The sequence below is a fragment of the Tachypleus tridentatus genome, chromosome 6, assembly GCF_004210375.1.
Source record: "Tachypleus tridentatus isolate NWPU-2018 chromosome 6, ASM421037v1, whole genome shotgun sequence".
In the NCBI taxonomy this organism is placed as follows: Eukaryota; Metazoa; Arthropoda; class Merostomata; order Xiphosura; family Limulidae; genus Tachypleus; species Tachypleus tridentatus.
In genome coordinates this window covers 76,432,631-76,451,214 of record NC_134830.1, presented here as the reverse complement: position 1 = coordinate 76,451,214, position 18,584 = coordinate 76,432,631, and the positions used below count along the sequence as shown (strand labels likewise).

The 18,584-nt window shown below is 33.3% G+C and overlaps 1 protein-coding gene across 1 annotated transcript in view; it reads right to left on the bottom strand.

Annotated features, from left to right (window-relative positions):
* Positions 1 to 18,584, bottom strand: part of LOC143251643 (uncharacterized) — a 206,009-nt gene that overhangs the window by 70,093 nt on the left and 117,332 nt on the right. Inside the window, exons 17-22 of the mRNA XM_076502905.1 lie at positions 15,413 to 15,569; positions 13,843 to 13,985; positions 9,402 to 9,479; positions 7,743 to 7,865; positions 5,729 to 6,034; positions 4,869 to 4,961 (exon numbers count right to left, since the gene is read on the bottom strand). Of these exons, the coding sequence (XP_076359020.1) occupies positions 4,869 to 4,961; positions 5,729 to 6,034; positions 7,743 to 7,865; positions 9,402 to 9,479; positions 13,843 to 13,985; positions 15,413 to 15,569 (900 nt within the window). The remainder of the gene's footprint in view (positions 1 to 4,868; positions 4,962 to 5,728; positions 6,035 to 7,742; positions 7,866 to 9,401; positions 9,480 to 13,842; positions 13,986 to 15,412; positions 15,570 to 18,584) is intronic.

The window sequence follows — 18,584 nt, the reverse complement described above, 5'->3', positions numbered from 1 at the left end:
TAATATGCCAGTCGGATGGGCTAACCAGTGGATTCTGCAATGTTATTCAAGGACAGATCCAATCCATCCAATTGTGCTTGTATGCAAAGGCCAAAAGAACCAATGGCAGATCATCTATTCCGTAAAAGTATGGCCCACCAAGGAAGGAAAACACATCCCCACGTGGAATGCTTTGGTAAGGAACAAAGTTTTGAAGAATATAGTAAAGACAATTGCAAACGGCAAAGGTTCATGAGATTCTACATATAAGCTCTGAACTGGGGAGGTGCGGAAAGCCACAGTGCAGAGTTGAAGTCCTTGATGATGAATGGGATACAGCATCTTTAAGGCCGAGGGTCTGGCAGAGCCACAGACCATTGATTCATAGTCAAGTTTTGATCGAATAAGAGCTCTATATATCTTTAACATAGAACATCGATCCACTCCCCAACTGGTGGTAAAGAGGACATGGAGGATGTTCAGTGCCTTTGTGCATTTGACCTGTAGCTGCTTTAAGTGTGATATAAAGGTCAGTTTATGGTCAAAGATAAGCCCCAAGAACTTGGTCCCTGGGACCATAGACAGCAAAACTTCACCGATATGGAGTTCAGGATCAGGGTGAATATCCTGTTGGTGGCAAAAGTGCATGGAAACGGTTTTAGAGAGAGAGAAATTAAAGTCGTTCCCCGTGGCCCACTTCAGTACACGATCGAGGGCAGTTTGGAGTTGCCGATTAATATATTTCATGTTTGACGACTGACACGAGATGTGAAAGTCGTCGATATAGAGCCCATTTGCAACAGTGAGAGGGAGTTGTTCAGTGATGGCATTAATTTTTATACTGAAAAGTGTGACACTCAAAACACAGCCCTGAGGGACCCCAAGTTCCTGTAGAAAAGAACGGGAAATTGTCGAACTCACACAAACTTGGAATCTCCTGTCCGTTAAAATTTTTTTTAATAAACATGGGTAAATGGTCATGTAACCCATACATATGGAGGTCTCGCAAAATGCCATACCTCCATGTTGTGTCATAAGCCTTCTCATTGTCAAAGAATATTGATACAAGATGTTTTTGATATAGAAAGGCTTCCCTGATTGACGTTTCACGTCAAATTAGGTGGTCCATGGTAAAGTGCTGCCATCGGAACCCACACTGGGTGGGCAAGATAAGATTGTTTGCCTCCAGGAACCAAACAAGACAAGCATTAACCATCCTCTCTAAGGTCTTACAAAGACAGCTCATCAAAGCAATTGGTTGGTAGTTCGAATGAAACTTGGAGTCTTTCCCAAGCTTAAAGAAAGGTAAGATTATAGTGTGGCACCAGGCATAAGGAAAAACATTCTCCTGCCAGATCCGGTTAAAAACATTTAGAAGAATATCAAGAGAAGCAGGAGATAGATGGCGCAGCATGTCATTGTGTACATTATCAGGTCCAACAGATGTACTGCCAGACTGATGAAGGGCCATTTTCAGTTCCACCAGTGTAAAGGGATGATTATAGTCAAAGAGACAGTTCGAAAGGAAAGAGGTGAATGCTCTGCCCGAATCTTGATGGCCAAGAAGGTGGAGGAACAAGCAGAAGTGCTAGATACCCAGCAAAAGCTTTCACCTAGAGTATCGGCAATGCTCTGGACATTAGCTTCCTCTTGGCCATCAGAGAGTAAGATTGAGAGGGGAACAGAATTGTTGAACCCTGTCCCATATGACCTTGGAACTGGTGGTAGAAGATATGATAGTTGTGAACTTAATCTAAGATTCCTTCTAAAAAGCAATGAGGTTTGAAAATGTGGGATATCTACGGAAAGTATCCCAGGCCCGTTTTTGAGCCTTCTGTGCCATGTGGAAGACAGGATTCCACCACGGACGAGGATATAATGGAAAACATGTTGAGGATTTAGGAATACATTGAACAGCTGCTTGTATAATACAGTCAGTTACTGCTGCCACACAGTCGTCTATTGATGGCTGACTGACGATGGCAGGATCAAGTTCTGTGAGAGCAGTGAAAGTGGACCAGTCAGCCTGATCCAGCTTCCACCAGGCCACGCAGGTAGGGTGGCACTGACCACAGCCAGTCTCTCTCAAAAGTATAGGAAAATGATCACTGCTTAGTGGATTATTGTCAACCCTCCATGAAAAATGGGAGAATAATGAAGGGGAGCAAACTGAGAGATCAACAGCAGTAAAGGACTGACTAGGTACATAAAAATAAGTTGAAGAACCAGTATTGAATAGGGAAAGGTTGTGATCAGAAACCATACATTCTACAGAGCAACCTCTCCTATCAAAAACAGCACTTCCCGAGAGGGAATGATATCTTGAAGTCCCACAGGATTAGAAATGGAGATGACAACTGTTCAATGAGAGCATCAAGGTCTGATTGATCATATGTCTCTCCAGGTGACAGGTAGAGAGAACAAACAGTGATGGTATGACTGAAGGAAACACGGATGGCTACGGCCTCCAAGGATATGTTGAGCGGCAAAGACAGGGTGGGCACATACTGATCAACCAACAGTGCCACCCCTCCATGTACTCGTCCATCACACAGCCTGTCATTTCTGTACAGAGAAAACTACCAAAAGATGACTGTATGGGCAGGTTTCAGAAATGTTTCTTGCAAGGAAAGACATACAGGATGGTAGGAAGCAATTTTTGATGTCATCCAGATAAGAACGTAAACCTCGACAGTTCCATTGTATCAAGGTGGCCATTTTTAATGACGGATAGGCGAAGTGGCTGGAGAATCCTTCTGTTTAAGACCATGTCTTTTTTACTTACTGTTCTTATTCAGGGGAGGTCTATCTTTGGATAATGCCCTGGGTTGATTTGGGCAGGTCTTTGTTGTTGAAAGAGGATTCCAGTGACTGAGGATAGGAACAAATGATTGTTTTACATCTTGGGGTGGGAGAAAAAGATGTATCTGAAGAAATGCCTGAATTTGGAACCAAAGGATATGAATTTTGAGGTTTGTTGGAATGTATGGGAGGAACAGAGATGGGTGTAGAAGTTGATTCATCAACTTTTTTAACCATGGAGGTTAAAAGGTTTTTCATTTGTTTTGAGAACGATTTTCTTGGAGGCACAAAGATATCTTTCTACACTCCCACTGTAGTTGTAGAATGAAGTGCAGCAGCATATGTCTGAGATGGAGTGGCGGACAGCAATTTCCGAGCCTCAGGATAACTAATGTTTTGAGTCGTTTTCAAATGCTGCACATCTTTTTCTTCCAACCATTTTGGGCAAGAACAAAAGTAGGAAGGGTGGGAACCATTGCAGTTGACACAATGTGGGTCCGCGTCACAGTCATAGGCATCGTGGTCCTTGCCACCACAACGAGCACATGTCAGGGAACCACGTCATGGCGTATTTGAGTGGCCGAACCTCTGTCGATGTTTCAACCAATATGACTCAAGATTGAAGCTTCTTTACTGACTTTGGAGAGCCAGCAAGTCCCTTCTGAATAAAAAATGGGGACATTTGCCCTAAAGGTGTTTCTGAAAGAGAATGTAGGATGAGAAAATGAGGTACAACTGGTGGTACAGATGCTGAAGATTGCTGATCAGAGTCTTCAAGACATGGTCGTTTACTTGTTGATTGTTTTTTCACTATTTTATATAAATTTTTATTAGGAGGATCCAAATGAAAAAAAGAAAATTTCGATGCCCACTGATCCCACCCTATAAGGGGATACACTACAATGTCAAGCAAGGGCACTGCAGCCATGCCAGGGTTTCGTGAGCACTATATCCAAACACCAGCATCAGACACAATGTCTATGACACCTGTTGAGAACTTCCAGCACTGGTAGTTGGTTGACTCTAGCCCAAGTGGACCAGCCGATTGACCCAAGAGGGCTACCCAAAGGCCACACATCTTTAGGAATTCAAGGCCAAAGTGGTGTGTTACGGTTGGACCCTTCAACCACCAGGATCCTCTTCTCCCCTTCACGGGTCGCCATGCACGGAAAACACGTGGGTGGGTGTTTAGATCCCAGAGGAGGTAACATGAAAGAACAGAACCTTCCCTGAGAGGTCCCCTCACCATGTACAGGAATCCACACCATGGGGTATTATACTTGTGTTCAGTACTTTTGAAAGGCTTTCAAAACCATGAATTAGTAGATTTGAATTTTTTAAATGAATAGGGGAATTATCACACAGACCAAAATGACTCATCTTAGTCTTTGCTTCTTCCTCCAAAGTTGGCTAAAAAGCATGGTGCAGCAGATGGTATGATGTCACTACTAGATACATCACAATGAAACATTTAACCAGCATGTAATTTTCCACTTACAAAAACAAAAAGGCACTTGAATGCAAATAGCATGTGCTTTTCACAGCCAATGTTCAGTTTTATAGACATGAAGCACTTATTTAAAGTAAATCAAATGTGAAGATAACTAATAGTTATTAAGAACTATACAACAAACTTCTGGCCAACATGAAGTAACTCAAAAAAATATTCACTCTTCAGGAAGTATTTTTAGCAGCAATAATGTAAATTGCAATAACATTTTCATTTGATGATTGTTATTATTTAGATATTTAATTGTTTTAATTTTTCCTAAAAAAAAGGATGGGATACCAGTTTTAAAATCTTATAACCTGAGTGTGTCTCATTTTAAAAATTGGAATTCTTTGAAATCAATTCATTTTCTACTATACCATTTATTATATTTTAGCCAACTTATATGAGATTATTTATTAGCAGTTTAATGTTGAAAGAAACTGCTAAAAATACTTATCATTATTTTATAATAAAAAAAATTGAACAAAAAAAATTATAATTAGAAGAAAAAAGAAGTCAGTTATTGATTTACTTAACATATTCCTAATATAACTACTTAAATAAATATAAAAATAATATAATTAATAAAACCTACTTGACTGTCTTCTTTAAAGGAATTTGAATCATGACCTCCTGATATGCTGAGTCCAAGCCCACCATGACTTCTAATTAGTGTAGTATAGACAATCTGTGATTAAAATTTTTCATTATTAAGCAGAAATTTAATGGTTGGAAAAACAAGATAAAAAATTTTTCATATTTTAATACATTTTGGATTTTTTAATTCTTGGTAACAAGAAAGAAAGTAAACTTTCTTCATAAAAAGTTAATATGTAGGTAATCTCATTTTATAAAATTAATTGTAATTTAGTGCATATATTGTGTTAATATTTTCAAGTACATGTTCAAAAGCATACATTTATAAATTAATAAAGGGCTTCTGTTATTAAGCATCTTTACTTTCAGACACTTGCTTTAAGGTGCAAGTTATAGTTCAATTATATCAAAAAAATCAAAAGTAACAACACAAGTAAAACCCAATTTTTAATAAAATTTTTTTGAACTTATTTACATGATACATTTTTTTTAAATACTGCAGTTCAGTTTCAAGAAGAAAAACTATTTATAAGCAACAGTGTATCTTTCTGACACACAAATATCTCAATATATTTATGTGTTTCTTAATATATAGTGAAACATTTCTAATATGGTTGATTTATTGAGCTTTAACAACCATTTCCTAAGAAAAATTTTGTTATTGTACAAATATGTTACTTTTTATAACTAACTACTTTTAAATATATTATTAACCAACAGACCTAAACTGTTAGTAACATAAGGTATTTACCACAAAAAACAAATTTTAATAAACATCTTAGCACTTGCTCTTCATTATACTAGCTAATTGTTTTATATCAATTCAAGCAGACAGCAAAGGAAATACATAACACACACCTCATGTTTCATCTCATACTCTACATCATCAGAGAAAGGCTTGAATGTTGATGCGTTGGAAAATTCTGAAGTTTGTTTTGAAGTGTTAGAGTTACTAACACCCCCTTTTTCTTGTTGGTTTATATCACTATGTAGAACAGGACATGGAATAACACCATTTTCTGCTACTGGTTCTGACAGATTCTCAGAAGGTAACTTCTCACACTCTAGCTCAGCAAAAGTTTTTACTCTTTGTTCCAGACAAGGTGTATCTGTTTCTTTGTTTGATTTTTGATGTTCTTTAAATGGAAGTTGTGGAGTTGGATTCTACAAATAAATAAAGAACAATGTCTTTTTTTTAATGTAAAGACTTATGTGCATAAATTAGAGACTACTATTCAGTTTCCTGTGTAAAAATGTGTCCAAGATTAAATGCAATAATGACACTAATCTAAAATCATTATTTATCGAAATTCCTTCCAAATCATATGTCTGGCTCAAGTAAATTCTCAGTGAGATGTAAGAATGTCAGCACTGAAGAGTTATATTTCTGAAAACTGACATGTAATTTCAAATGCTTTAATCTGTGGTTATTAACAGTGATGTCCAAAATCAAATAGTATTTCTACAGATTTATTTATTATAAAAGTATATAAAAACATTTTCCTTAAGCTGTAGAATTATTATCTGTTTTTGTAAAAACTAAAAGGTAGATAACATCTTCCTTAATTTGTGACTAACATGACTGCTGTACTTTCAAGGATGAAATACGACTCCAAGATACACACATTCTGATGGAGTAAAACAAAGCATATTAATTTTATATAAAGAGGTATATAGTTAGCAGTAATTTTTTTTTTTAAGTATTTTTCACAGGTATAGAATTCAAAAATGAAACTGGTACCCTGATGATAAGCTTAGGTGGGTTTAAATATAGAGTATGAAAGTTTAAATAAATATAGTTATGCAAATTATGAATAAAATTTAACAATGTCTTGCTAATAGTTCAATCATTGTTTGGCATATACTAAGGAAACGTGATGAGAAAGAACCCCTCCACTAACATGATCAAAGTAATCAGTAAAACTGAAATAAGACTGTTCAATAGATGAAAAATACTTCTACATTTTCAAAAGAGCCCAAAATCAAAGAATCAGCAAAGCACTACCAAACTTTTACTTGCAATTAAATTGGGTTTTGTAAGTTTTGGTTCTTAGTTAACAGGTAACTTTATTAACAGTAATATCTGGTAAGAAAAGAACTGATATGTGATTTACTAAATTAATTAATTAGTCTTGGTCCCATATATTAATTTTTATGCAAGTTTTCTTGAAATATTTTACACATAGAACTCATTTATTGACTTGAAACAGTTTTATAAATTTTTCTATAGATCTGATTGAATAAAAACAACATACAACAAAATCCTTTTTATTTTGGTAGAATGTCACTTCAACAAGCAACACAGGCCTGTGATAGTTTTATTGTCATGAAATTTTTACATCTTCTAAAGTAATTTCTGTACATTGAATCTCAAAAGAATATCCCTTTTTCCCCATCACCTACAGATTTTTCAATAAACATCATGTAGTTTTACATAAGCGAATCATTTTCCTTGAACTCTGGTCCTATTTTGTTATGCTTAAAATGCTGACAACCACTGGCTATAGATTTCTCTAGAACAATCATAACATAAGAGTTTTATAGACCATTCTAGATTGTGCAAGTAACCCACATAACAATAATAATAAAAATGTTCATTGTGGTGAATAAAATAATAATTTGTACTTAGTAAGTTTTTTCATTCTGATTTGAAAAAAAAATCTTACATGATAGAGAAAAACATAGAATATTATTTTTGAAATCTGCATAGCTGAATTAATTAAAATCCATTATTAAAACCAAAGGAACTTTTATGAAGTTTAAAATTTCCAGACCTGTGTAATTAGATCCTTATATCTCAGATAATTATGAAAAATATAAAACTGCAAAACTGCAGGAACTAATTCTTCTTTGAAGAAATTTTTGATATTACCTCAATGTGGTTAAGGCAGTTGGGAAGTTCACGTAGGATCATTAGTTTGATATCATTTCCAGCTGTCTTTAGTATCTCAACAGCTTCATAGTGGTCCACATTTACTACAGATTTTCCATTTACCTGAAATTTTAATAAAATTAAAAGAAATTACTATATGATTATTCTACTTTGCTTATGCAATTTAATTTCAGGCATGAAAATAACAACTCTGAACAACTTGTGATTAATTTCTTATTTTAGCTAGAAATACATAGAAAATGCACAAAATGGTTTTTGGAAACAATTTAACCTCCTATGCTTAAAACAGTTTTCTTTAAAAGATCCCAGCAGTTCAGCTTAACATTAGACATGATGTAAAGTACAAAATAAGTCTATGGAAACTGCACACCAGCTTATGTTATTTTATGCAAAACAAAAATCAAGCAGTTATGTATTTATTATAAACATGTTCCAACTAAAGTATAAATCTAGCATGAAAATTATAATATATAATATTGTTGGAATAGATATAAAACTAGTGTATTTCTCATCACAATTTTGAGAGTCCAGTAATTTTGTTGAAAAGGTAACTAAAATAGAATTAAGTTTTGTAGTTTTGGGTTATATCAGACCGTCTTTTGCAATAAAACTTTGTTACTTCAGCCAGCTAATCATAAACTCTACAATTAGTGATGTTTTCCCGGATGTTTTTCAAAACTGCTCTGAACCAAATTGCTTGTGGATCCAAATCTTTTAAGAATTATAAGATCTCTAGTAACATATAAGCAACATATAAAATACACACAGATAAAAACAAAACAAAACACTAATTACTGCAGAGTTGTTGTTTGTTATTAAGCACAAAACTACGTATTTAATTTATTGAAACTTGGTCTCTAGCAGCATAAGTTCACAGAAACACCACTGTGCCACTGGTGAATAATGGAAGATTTACTGAATAAATTTCTCAGGTACAAAATTAAGTTATTTTCTTTATAAGAATGATCTGTACCACAGCCGACAGATATGTGTATGCATATTATTAGATATTTTTTAAAACTTAAAATATATTAAAATAATACTTATAATGCAAGTCTGCACTGGAGTTAAGGTATTCTGGTTGAAGTGATTTTTGTTTGTTTATTTAGAATTAAACACTTTATGGCTATCAAAACCTGCTTTCTAGAGGTGTGAGTCTGCAGACATACTGCTGTACCACTGGGAGGCATCTAAATGGTATTATGAAGAAAACACATAATAGATGAAGAACTTATTTGATTATTTATGGATGTTTAAAGGACATTTAAAGATTATCTGCACTAGCTATCCATAATTTTGAACTAATAAATTACAGGGAAGGCACCTAGACAACAGCATCCACCATCAACTCTCGAGTTTCTCTTCTTTGATTGAAATATAACATTTGAACATCACACTTATAACATATCTAAAGTTTCAAAGTGTGAAGCTGCTTTTTTCAGTAATGGGATGGGAATGATGAACTCACAGATCTGTGGTTTGGAAATCTCACTATTGGTCCATACCCAGTATACAATGACCTTATCAAAACAGATATGTCAAATAAATATTACAATGAATACAGGTAGATAACAAATTTTAATAGTCTTAGCTCTTAGTATTTTTCTTCTGTTACAAATGTCACAGAATTATATTTACCATAAGAATTTTGTCACCAATCTTTAAGCCTGACTGATGTGCTGGTCCTCCATCAGTGAGACGAGAAATGAAAATTCCCTAAAAAACAAAAAATGCAGGATAGATATGAGAGAATATTTCATCCTAATTTCATGACTAACACAAAACCAAGCAAAATGAGGAACCTTCTTTAGTGTTAAACCTGTAGTTCACAACCCACATTGTTAGAAATAATAATCAGAAGAAACCCATGAAAAACTGTCAAATGAGCACACAGTAAACAACAAATATGAAAATAGCTTTGGAAGAACTGAGCCTGAAATTTACAGATGATCAGATAATGTGAGACCAGTAAGTTTGTTTTATTCCTATACTTTTTAGACAATGCTGGTTGTACATTATTTAAATAATTAGAAGTACACATTTACAAATATTGTGTGAAAGGGCAAACATCTTTGATAAAAAAACAAGATACATATAAAACAAGAAATGTACTATATGTGCATGTTTACCTTTCTATAACTAGAAAGATAATATATTTTTTATTTAGCAATTGAGTTGTAAAAAGGCTAAGGAGAATCCTGAAATCTACTCACAAAAGAATGTTCTCATAAACACGCATTTAGTTTTAGTTCTTTTCTTTCTGTTAACAAATGGAAGGGCATTCTTTAGTACTGTCTTTATTTGTGAATATCCAAGAATATTTTGAATAATTTCTCAGGCAGGTGACTCAGGCAGTTAACAACTTTGTGGTTGGTTGGTTGGTTTGGTGTTTTATGGTGCAAAGCAACTAGGCTATCTACACCAAACATTCAGTAAAAAGTTAAAATTGAAGTAAAAGTATCAATATTCATAAAAGGAAATCAAGCTAAAGCAAGTCAAAGTTTAATTTTTGAATTAAAAACATAAATAGCATTATGTTTATGACTCTTCTGTTTATGACCGCATCTCTTTTCTTTATTGTCTGAGGGAGGTCTGTCAACTTCCATGGATCCTGCCCTGGTTTGATTGGGCAGGTCTTTGTTGTTGGAAGAGAATTCCAGTGACTGAGGACGTGAACAAATGATCATTTTGTAACCTGGGGTGGGAGAAGATGTACCTGAGGAACTACCCATACCTGGAACCAAAGGAAGTGGATCTTGGGGTTTGGTGGAATGTATGTTCAGGACAGAGATGGGTGTTGAAGTTGATTCATCAAATTTTTTAACCATGGAGGTCAAAAGACTTTTCATTTGGTTTAAGAACAATTCTTTTGGAGGCACGTAGAGACCTGTCTGCACTCCCACTGTAGTAGTGGAATGAAATGCAGCAGCACACATCCAAAATGAAGTGATAGACAGCAACTGTTGAGCCTCAGAGTATGTAATGTTTTGAACTGTTTTCAAATGCTGCACCTATTTTTCTTCAAACCATTTAAGGCAAGAACAAAAGTAGGATGGGTGAAAGCCATTGCAATTGATACAATGAGGGTCTGTTTCACCCTCATAACCATCATGGTCCTTGCCATCTCAAAGAGCAAAAGTCAAGGAACCACAACATGAAGTCTTCAAATGACTGAACCGCTAACACTGGGAACATCTGAGAAGGTTTGGAATGTATGGCCATTCCTTGCAATTTAGATAACCTGCCTTGATGGTGGCAGGTGGATGTGGTGATGTAAATTTCAGAATGAGAAGACTGGTCAGCATCATAATTCCATCTTTGTGAGTGGAGATACATCTCACTGCATAAACTCCTTGGGTGGAGAAACCAGCAAGAATCTCTGACTCAGGGATATTCTTCAAATCTCTCTCAACAGTAACTCCTTGTGACAAATTCAAAGTAGCATGAGGCATAACTCCGATAGGTATATCTCCAATCGCCTTTGAATGCAAGAAGAGTTCACCATGTTGAGATGTGGATGTTTCCTCCAATAGATCACCAGATCGAAGCTTCTTTACTGACTTTGGAGAACCAGCAAGTCCCTCTTGTTCCTTCTGAATGAAAAAGGGAGACATCTGCCCTAAAGGTTTGTCTGAAAGTGAATGCAATATAAGAAAATGTGAAAATGTTGCATGGTCGTTTACTTATAGACTGTTTTTTCACTATTTTATTAAGATTTTTAATTGGAGTATCCATAATAAGAAAAGGAAAAATTTTGATGCCCACTGACCCCACCCACCATGAAGCCCTATGATGGATGCATTACAAAATCAAACAAAGGTACTGTAGCAACACCAGGGTTCATGAGTACTATACCCAAACACCAACATCAGATACAATGTCCATAACACCTGTTAAGAACATCCAGCACTGGTACTTGGTTGACCCTAGCCAAAGTGGACCATCCAACTAACCCTATAGAGGGCTACCCCAAGGCTGCCCATCTACAGGAATTTAAAGCCAAAGTGGTGTGTTGGGGTTGGACCCCTCAACCATCAGGATCCTCTCCTTGCCTTCACAGGTCTCCATGCATGGCAAAAACGTGGGTGGATGTTCAGATCTCAGAGGAGGTAAACTGAAAGAACAGAACCTTCCCTGGGAGGTCCCCTGACCATCTACAGGAATTCACATGGAGGAGAACAACTTTGTGAATAGGATGTAAGAACTTAGAAACTTGTTTTAATCTTTGCCTTAGGTTATGATTACATATAACTCTCAAAAAATAAACAGTGAATTCATGAGACACCTATGTTTCATTTGAGATTTGCTCTACAAATCTGGCATCAAAATACAGGTAATAATCCAAATTTACTTTTACAAAGCAATATTTAAAAAAATCGTAAAGCTCCCCATGCTTGATAATTGTGACATTGCTCTCTAGGTCTTCCTTCTTCTCCACTTTATTTAACATTCCTTTAAGAATTTTGGAATTTAATGTGAACTATTCATTATAATATTATTATTACTTAGGCAAAGTGTAATTTTTATAGCCTTCAATCTTATTTTTTACAAAACCATAAGTTAGAAAATCAGATCCACCTGCTAAAACCCACTGCCACATTATCTCTTTCACAAATTGCCAATAGTTCTATCTGATGTTTAATACTACATTATTTATAATCAACATAAAACCAAGGTTTTAACATATCATATCACTTATTATATTGTTTTGTGTACATATAATTGTCTGTTTGCTTATAGTTGAAACTTTACTCGCACAGGAAACATCCATATGAGCTTAGATGAATTTTTAAGAACTCTCATTGTATAGTTAAAAAGTCAGAAAAATTATGATAGTTGTAGAACATTGTCTACTTTTTATGTGTTATTATTCTGTGTTCTCAGATGTATTATAGTTTATCAGTTTCAAAAAGTAGGGTTAAGTTTCATCAAGAATTAACATAAAAAAAGGAGGATGAGGAAAGTATATTTTTTGTTTTTCATGTGTTTTTTTGTTTATTATTGTAAAATTAAATCAAATGCAAAAATTAGAAATTTTAAAGTTGGATAAGATTAGATCAGGTAAAATAAAGAAAAATAAATACATTTTCATGAGGTATGCTTGTGAGTAGTTTGTGTTTTACATAATTCAATAGGGTAATGAGAGCTACACATTCACCAAATGATTTACAAGTTGTGTACTGGGATATTTAGCCAGACATGGTTAAAAGAGGAATAAAACAATAAACTTTAAGTAGAAACAGATGTATATTGTTATAAATTTTAAGCTATTTAGGGTAAACAAATATATTTTCATGTTATAATTTGAAATCAGTTTGAAAGCAAAAAGGTAATTTAGATTTATGTGGTACATTTTTATGATGGTTATAAGGTCAGTCAAATTGACCAATCTCATATAGAGTTAGAGTAGAGGACATAATAAATAAAATATAAAGATTTACCAAAAAAGAAAATGTTTCAAATCTATTTAGGAGGTTTTGGAGTTTATGCAAATGAAATTTAACATTTTTCAGATGAAGAAAAGTATTTTAAATCTTAACATGAAAACCACTTTGCAATAGGAGCAGTCAACATTTTGACTCCATATATTCGTGGAGATATTTTAAGTAAAAATGCTGATTTTTTTCTGTACAAAAATCTCTTAATGCTTTCCTGAAAGTTGTGAAGTTTGATGATGAAAAATAAAACATCTCAGAAATTATAGTACGGAAACTGTAAAAGTCAATTTGGGGTCATGAACTTGGTTGATAAGAGTAAGTCTGTAACAAGTGGTTAATAAATAACTATTTTTGTTTATGTATATCATAATCAAATTTTACTGAAATTTATCTCTTCCTTCTTAATTTGTGTTGTAAAATAACAGGAAAAATTATAAAAATGTTTAACCATTAATGGTACTTGAGGTAATGCAATAAAACTTTGATTCACTCATAGAAATCAAGAATAATTTGTTCTATATTCCATACTCTGTTTGCAAGTTACAATTTAAAAACATATAACTTTAATTATTTGATAAGAAAACACGGCCATTTCTTTTACATGAATGATACAAAATACAGTAAGCCATAAAAGTACATACCTCATCTTCACCTTTGTAAGGTGTTGAACCCTTGCCTCCTGCAATGCTAAGCCCTAATCCTGATGAGTTTCTATGAATGATAATGCTATGCACATCTTCTATCATTTCTCCAGGCACAGGGCTAGCTATAATCAGCTGAGAAGCTACAGAACAAATAAAGGTCTGTTGAAACTTCAAAAGACTACTCAAGCATATGCCAGACTAAATAGTAAATCCATTGTGTGCAAATGTTAAGTTACAAATTTAATAATAAATAAATGACATGACAGTTGTACAACTAAAAGTTTAATTTTAGTATCACATTTTTGCAGCAGACTTTTATGATTGAATACAAAAGTAATGATTATATAAATTGTTCAAAAAGTAATCTTTGTTAACATTTTTTATGCAATCAAAATTTTATAATTCATCATAGTTGCCATACAACATTAGTACTAGGCTTTTTATGCTTTTAACACCAGCTACTTTATTCATTCATTTAGGGAATTTTGAGAAAAAAAAGTGCATAATAGTATTTCAATCACATCAATATCTTATGACAAACATAGTTACAGTAATACCCTGTTTCGCACTCACGAGAGGTTCCTGAGATCAGAGCTCTGAATGAATCAGCTTTAAATAGGGTCATTTTAACATTACATACAGAAGACATGTAACTGAAGATATTGTTTCTTACTTGTGAATGGTGTATAAGAGCTGGTAATCTTAACGTAAATGTTTATTAGTCTCCAATCTTGTTTAGTTACAGAGACATCACCTTGAAAATCAAACTCCTCTTGTCATGTCCACCTGTCACATCCTCTCTATCAGGATTTGTCAATATATGTAGTTATGTCTCTTACACTTATGTTAGTCATAATTAACAGGCATATTATATTATTTTGTTTTCTGTAGAGAGACTTGAAGATTGCTTCCCAAAAAAATGTTTTTTCTTCATTGGAAAGATACTATGTAGATGGATGTTGTTTAAATGGTTCACATTGTTACACTAGAAATTCCATAAAACTTGTGATAGTTATGGGACATTGTCTATTTTTTGCATATTATTATTTTGAGTTCTTTGTTACATTATTTGATTAAATAAAATTATTTAGTGCACTCCTATCATTAGTATAAGAAAGTAGTGTTCTGAAAGAGTTATGGATTTTCATAATTTTTTTCTCTTTTGTGAAAAAAAATAATATCTCAAGAAAATAAGAGCTTTGAAATCGATCAGTTTAAAGTAAGGTGAACTAAGCAGGGTCTTGCTGTAATTATAATTATGATTCACCAGCTTAGGAAAAGCCTTTTGTGTTTAGCAATATCTTTACAGAAAAGAAATGTTAGAAATGCTTTTTTAATTCCAAATTAAATTTCATTGCATACAAACACATTTTATTCAGTCTTATATATATTTTTTTATGGCTATGTATTTTCACTACATTGCTTAAAGTAAGTTTTTTTATTGGTACATGTGATACTTAATTTTACAAGATATAATATGAATAAAACAACTACTATAAAATCATCAAACTCATAAGTAAAAGTATTTTTTAGTTTTCAAAACTATTATTAAAATAAAAATGCTCACCACTTCCTAGAATCAGTGATCCCAAATTGTCTTTACATCTTTCTGTGTGTTGAATGGTACTTTGTGATTGAGGAGGGGATGGTGGAGGTGATGGAAGAAGCTCCTCTTTTTCTTTTATTGGTTCTTTCTTCATTGTTTGTGCCAGAATTTCGGAGACCTTGAAAAAAGGAAAAAGTATAATATAAATGAGATTTAAATTGTTGATGTATGGCTTCTGAATGAAATAGCCAGACAAAAATACACACACGATTTAACTATTTTAATTATAGTATATTTATAATTTAAAACTATTTGTTTCATTGTCAAAAAAATTACTATCTTCCAATTATGAGATCCCACACAATTTTTATATAATAAAAAATACTAATGCTTGTTATTTATTTCAATTTACCTCTAATACAAACTGAAGACTCCAAAAAAAATAATTAAAAAAAGGGAAGAAAAACTATTACAGAACCATAGCAGAGAGGCCAAATAAGAAGAAAACTATTAACTTTCAAGGTTATGTATCTACCAGAAATGGCAATCCTATCCTCATTCAACCTAAGTATTTGTAAAATGAAAAATTATTCTATGCTCTAAAACTGATAATACTAATAGAAGTTACAATATAATATTTTACACAAGAAAACTATGTTCTTTACATATCAGTATGAATGTATCACATAAGTAACTCATCCTCTATACTATAAAATTAATATTATGAGTAACATAAAGAATGAACTCTTCAGAAATTTGTAATTATTGTCTCTGAGTAACAGTTCAAAACACTTTTCACATATACATCTTTTTAACATTTAATTTGTATTACCTTATCACACAGAGGTACTAATGGTGTGAGGTCTACAGAGAAAGAGAACCTATTCTATATTTCTTCATTCATTTATTCAAATTTCTTGAACTTTCAATAACAGCCACATCTATACAGCCTACTCAAAAAACTACATAATATCATTTTCCAGGCATATTAATATTAGAAAGATCAAATAAACATATTACTTATTAGATAGAGCAACAGTATATAATTTATTCAAATAAACATGTGAAACCTATATTGTTACACTATCATATTATGCCATTTAAAAGTAATAAGTACTTGAATTTGATTAACCCTAACACTAGTTAAACTAATTTCAGTACATTCAATGCAGTAAATGATCAATTATCTTATTTCAGTAAATTTTCTCACAGCTTTAGGCATAAATATATTCATACTAGTTTAACTGTATGTACATGTTACAGTTGTAAACACTGTCACACTCTAAACTTCCATATTTGGTAAATAATATATATATATATTTTTTTATAGGAATACACAGAAAATGGTTTTGAAATTTTTGTGCAGGTTTCCTACATATAGTTAAATAACATCCTTGTAAACAGGATATATAAGGTTGAATACTTGTACTAGTACTCTATCTCAGACAAAGATTACTGCAACATTTACCTTGTAAAAGCTCACATCTGCTTTTCCCTATTTCTGTATCATTACTACACTGGGGTGCAGGTCAAACTCAAATCAAATGCTTTTTATATGCTCCAGCGACCAAATGTTAGTAGTAAAAGAGTCAGGCAGTAACATTTCAAAGAACATCACTGTGAATAAATATTTTGTTTTATCTGATCACTTGTGTTTCCATCTTTTTCTTTGCTGCTAATGCTCATTTTATTCTCTGCTTACATTCTCTGAATCTGCTATTTATTGTGTATTACTTATAGCTTATCTATTGAAAAATCAGAGTATTTGAATATCATATTCATAAAAGTGACAAAACTACCAACTGGTGGAACTGCATAAAATGCACATATCAAGGAAATACTTAATCTGAAACACATTATTTATAGCTTTAATTTATTTTCTGAAGAACTCTCCAAATTTCTTAATGCAGTCCTATAAGATATTTTAATATATGAAACTTTGTAGAATGGATGGCATCTGCCTGTTATGGAGACACAAGTGTAGAGAATGACATTTTGAAAGTATTCTGCCTTTCATCTTCAGGTCAGTGTGTGTGTGTGTGTGTGTGTTGTCGGTCTTTTATAATTTCCCTTGGTGGAATACAGAGAGCATGTTATGATTGGTTGGCTTATCATTGTTTCACAACTGTACACAGGAAACTCACCCGCATGAATATACGTACATTTCCAGTCCTATCATCCAACCTCGATAAAACATGGTATAATCCAATTCCTACACAGGAGAGCAGAAAACATTTGTGATAAGACATCCATTGAAGCTGAATGCCAAAAGATCACAGATAACTTTAAACAGAATAACACCTCCTCCTTCATCAAAAACTTCTTGAATAAAACCACGACAGAAAGAAATGATTAGAAAGTCACTGCTACTACCACCATTTACCTACCATACCTACAATATTTCAGTGAAAAATTCAACATAGAAGTCTGGTGGAAATCCTTAAGGTCCATTCTGGTAAAAAAAACAACAAGGATCTATCAAAGAAAATCTCAAAAACGTCATCTATGAAATTCTGTGTTTCTGTAATGATACATACATTGGAGAAATGGGAAGAAAACTCATGATAAGAATAAAAGAACATAAAGATAGTACAAGACTCATGAAAACACAAAATTCAGCCATTGCAGAGCACACCACATCAACTGGATACAGAATAAACTGAGAGAAAACTAGAATCATCAACACAGACAAATTCTGGAAAAGAAGAAAAATCAAAGAATTATTCAATATTAACACTATTAACCTTCACTAAATAGAAATGCTGGATTAGATGTAAGTAACCTGTGGCTACCATTAGCTGAATCAACAGAAAATCTCTCCACCAATCAGAAACAGTGATAATCCAAGCAATCATAACACACTCTCCACAATCCACCAGGACACTATAAAAGACTGACAACACCTACACACACACTGATCTTATGATGAAAGGCGGAAGACTTTTGAAATGTCATCCTCTACAGTTGTGTCTCCACAACAGGCAGTTGCTGTCTATTCTACAAAGTTTCATCATGAATACTCTGCCTAAACAATCTATCAAAGAATATTTTAATATAATAAACTGAAGAAAAGTCTGTTATAGCACTTTGGTATACATACTCCTCTTTCTCACATTGCTTTTCATGAATATTTTTCATACAGTAGGTATAAATATGAAAAAGAAAGATCAGAAGATACAAAAAAACTACAATT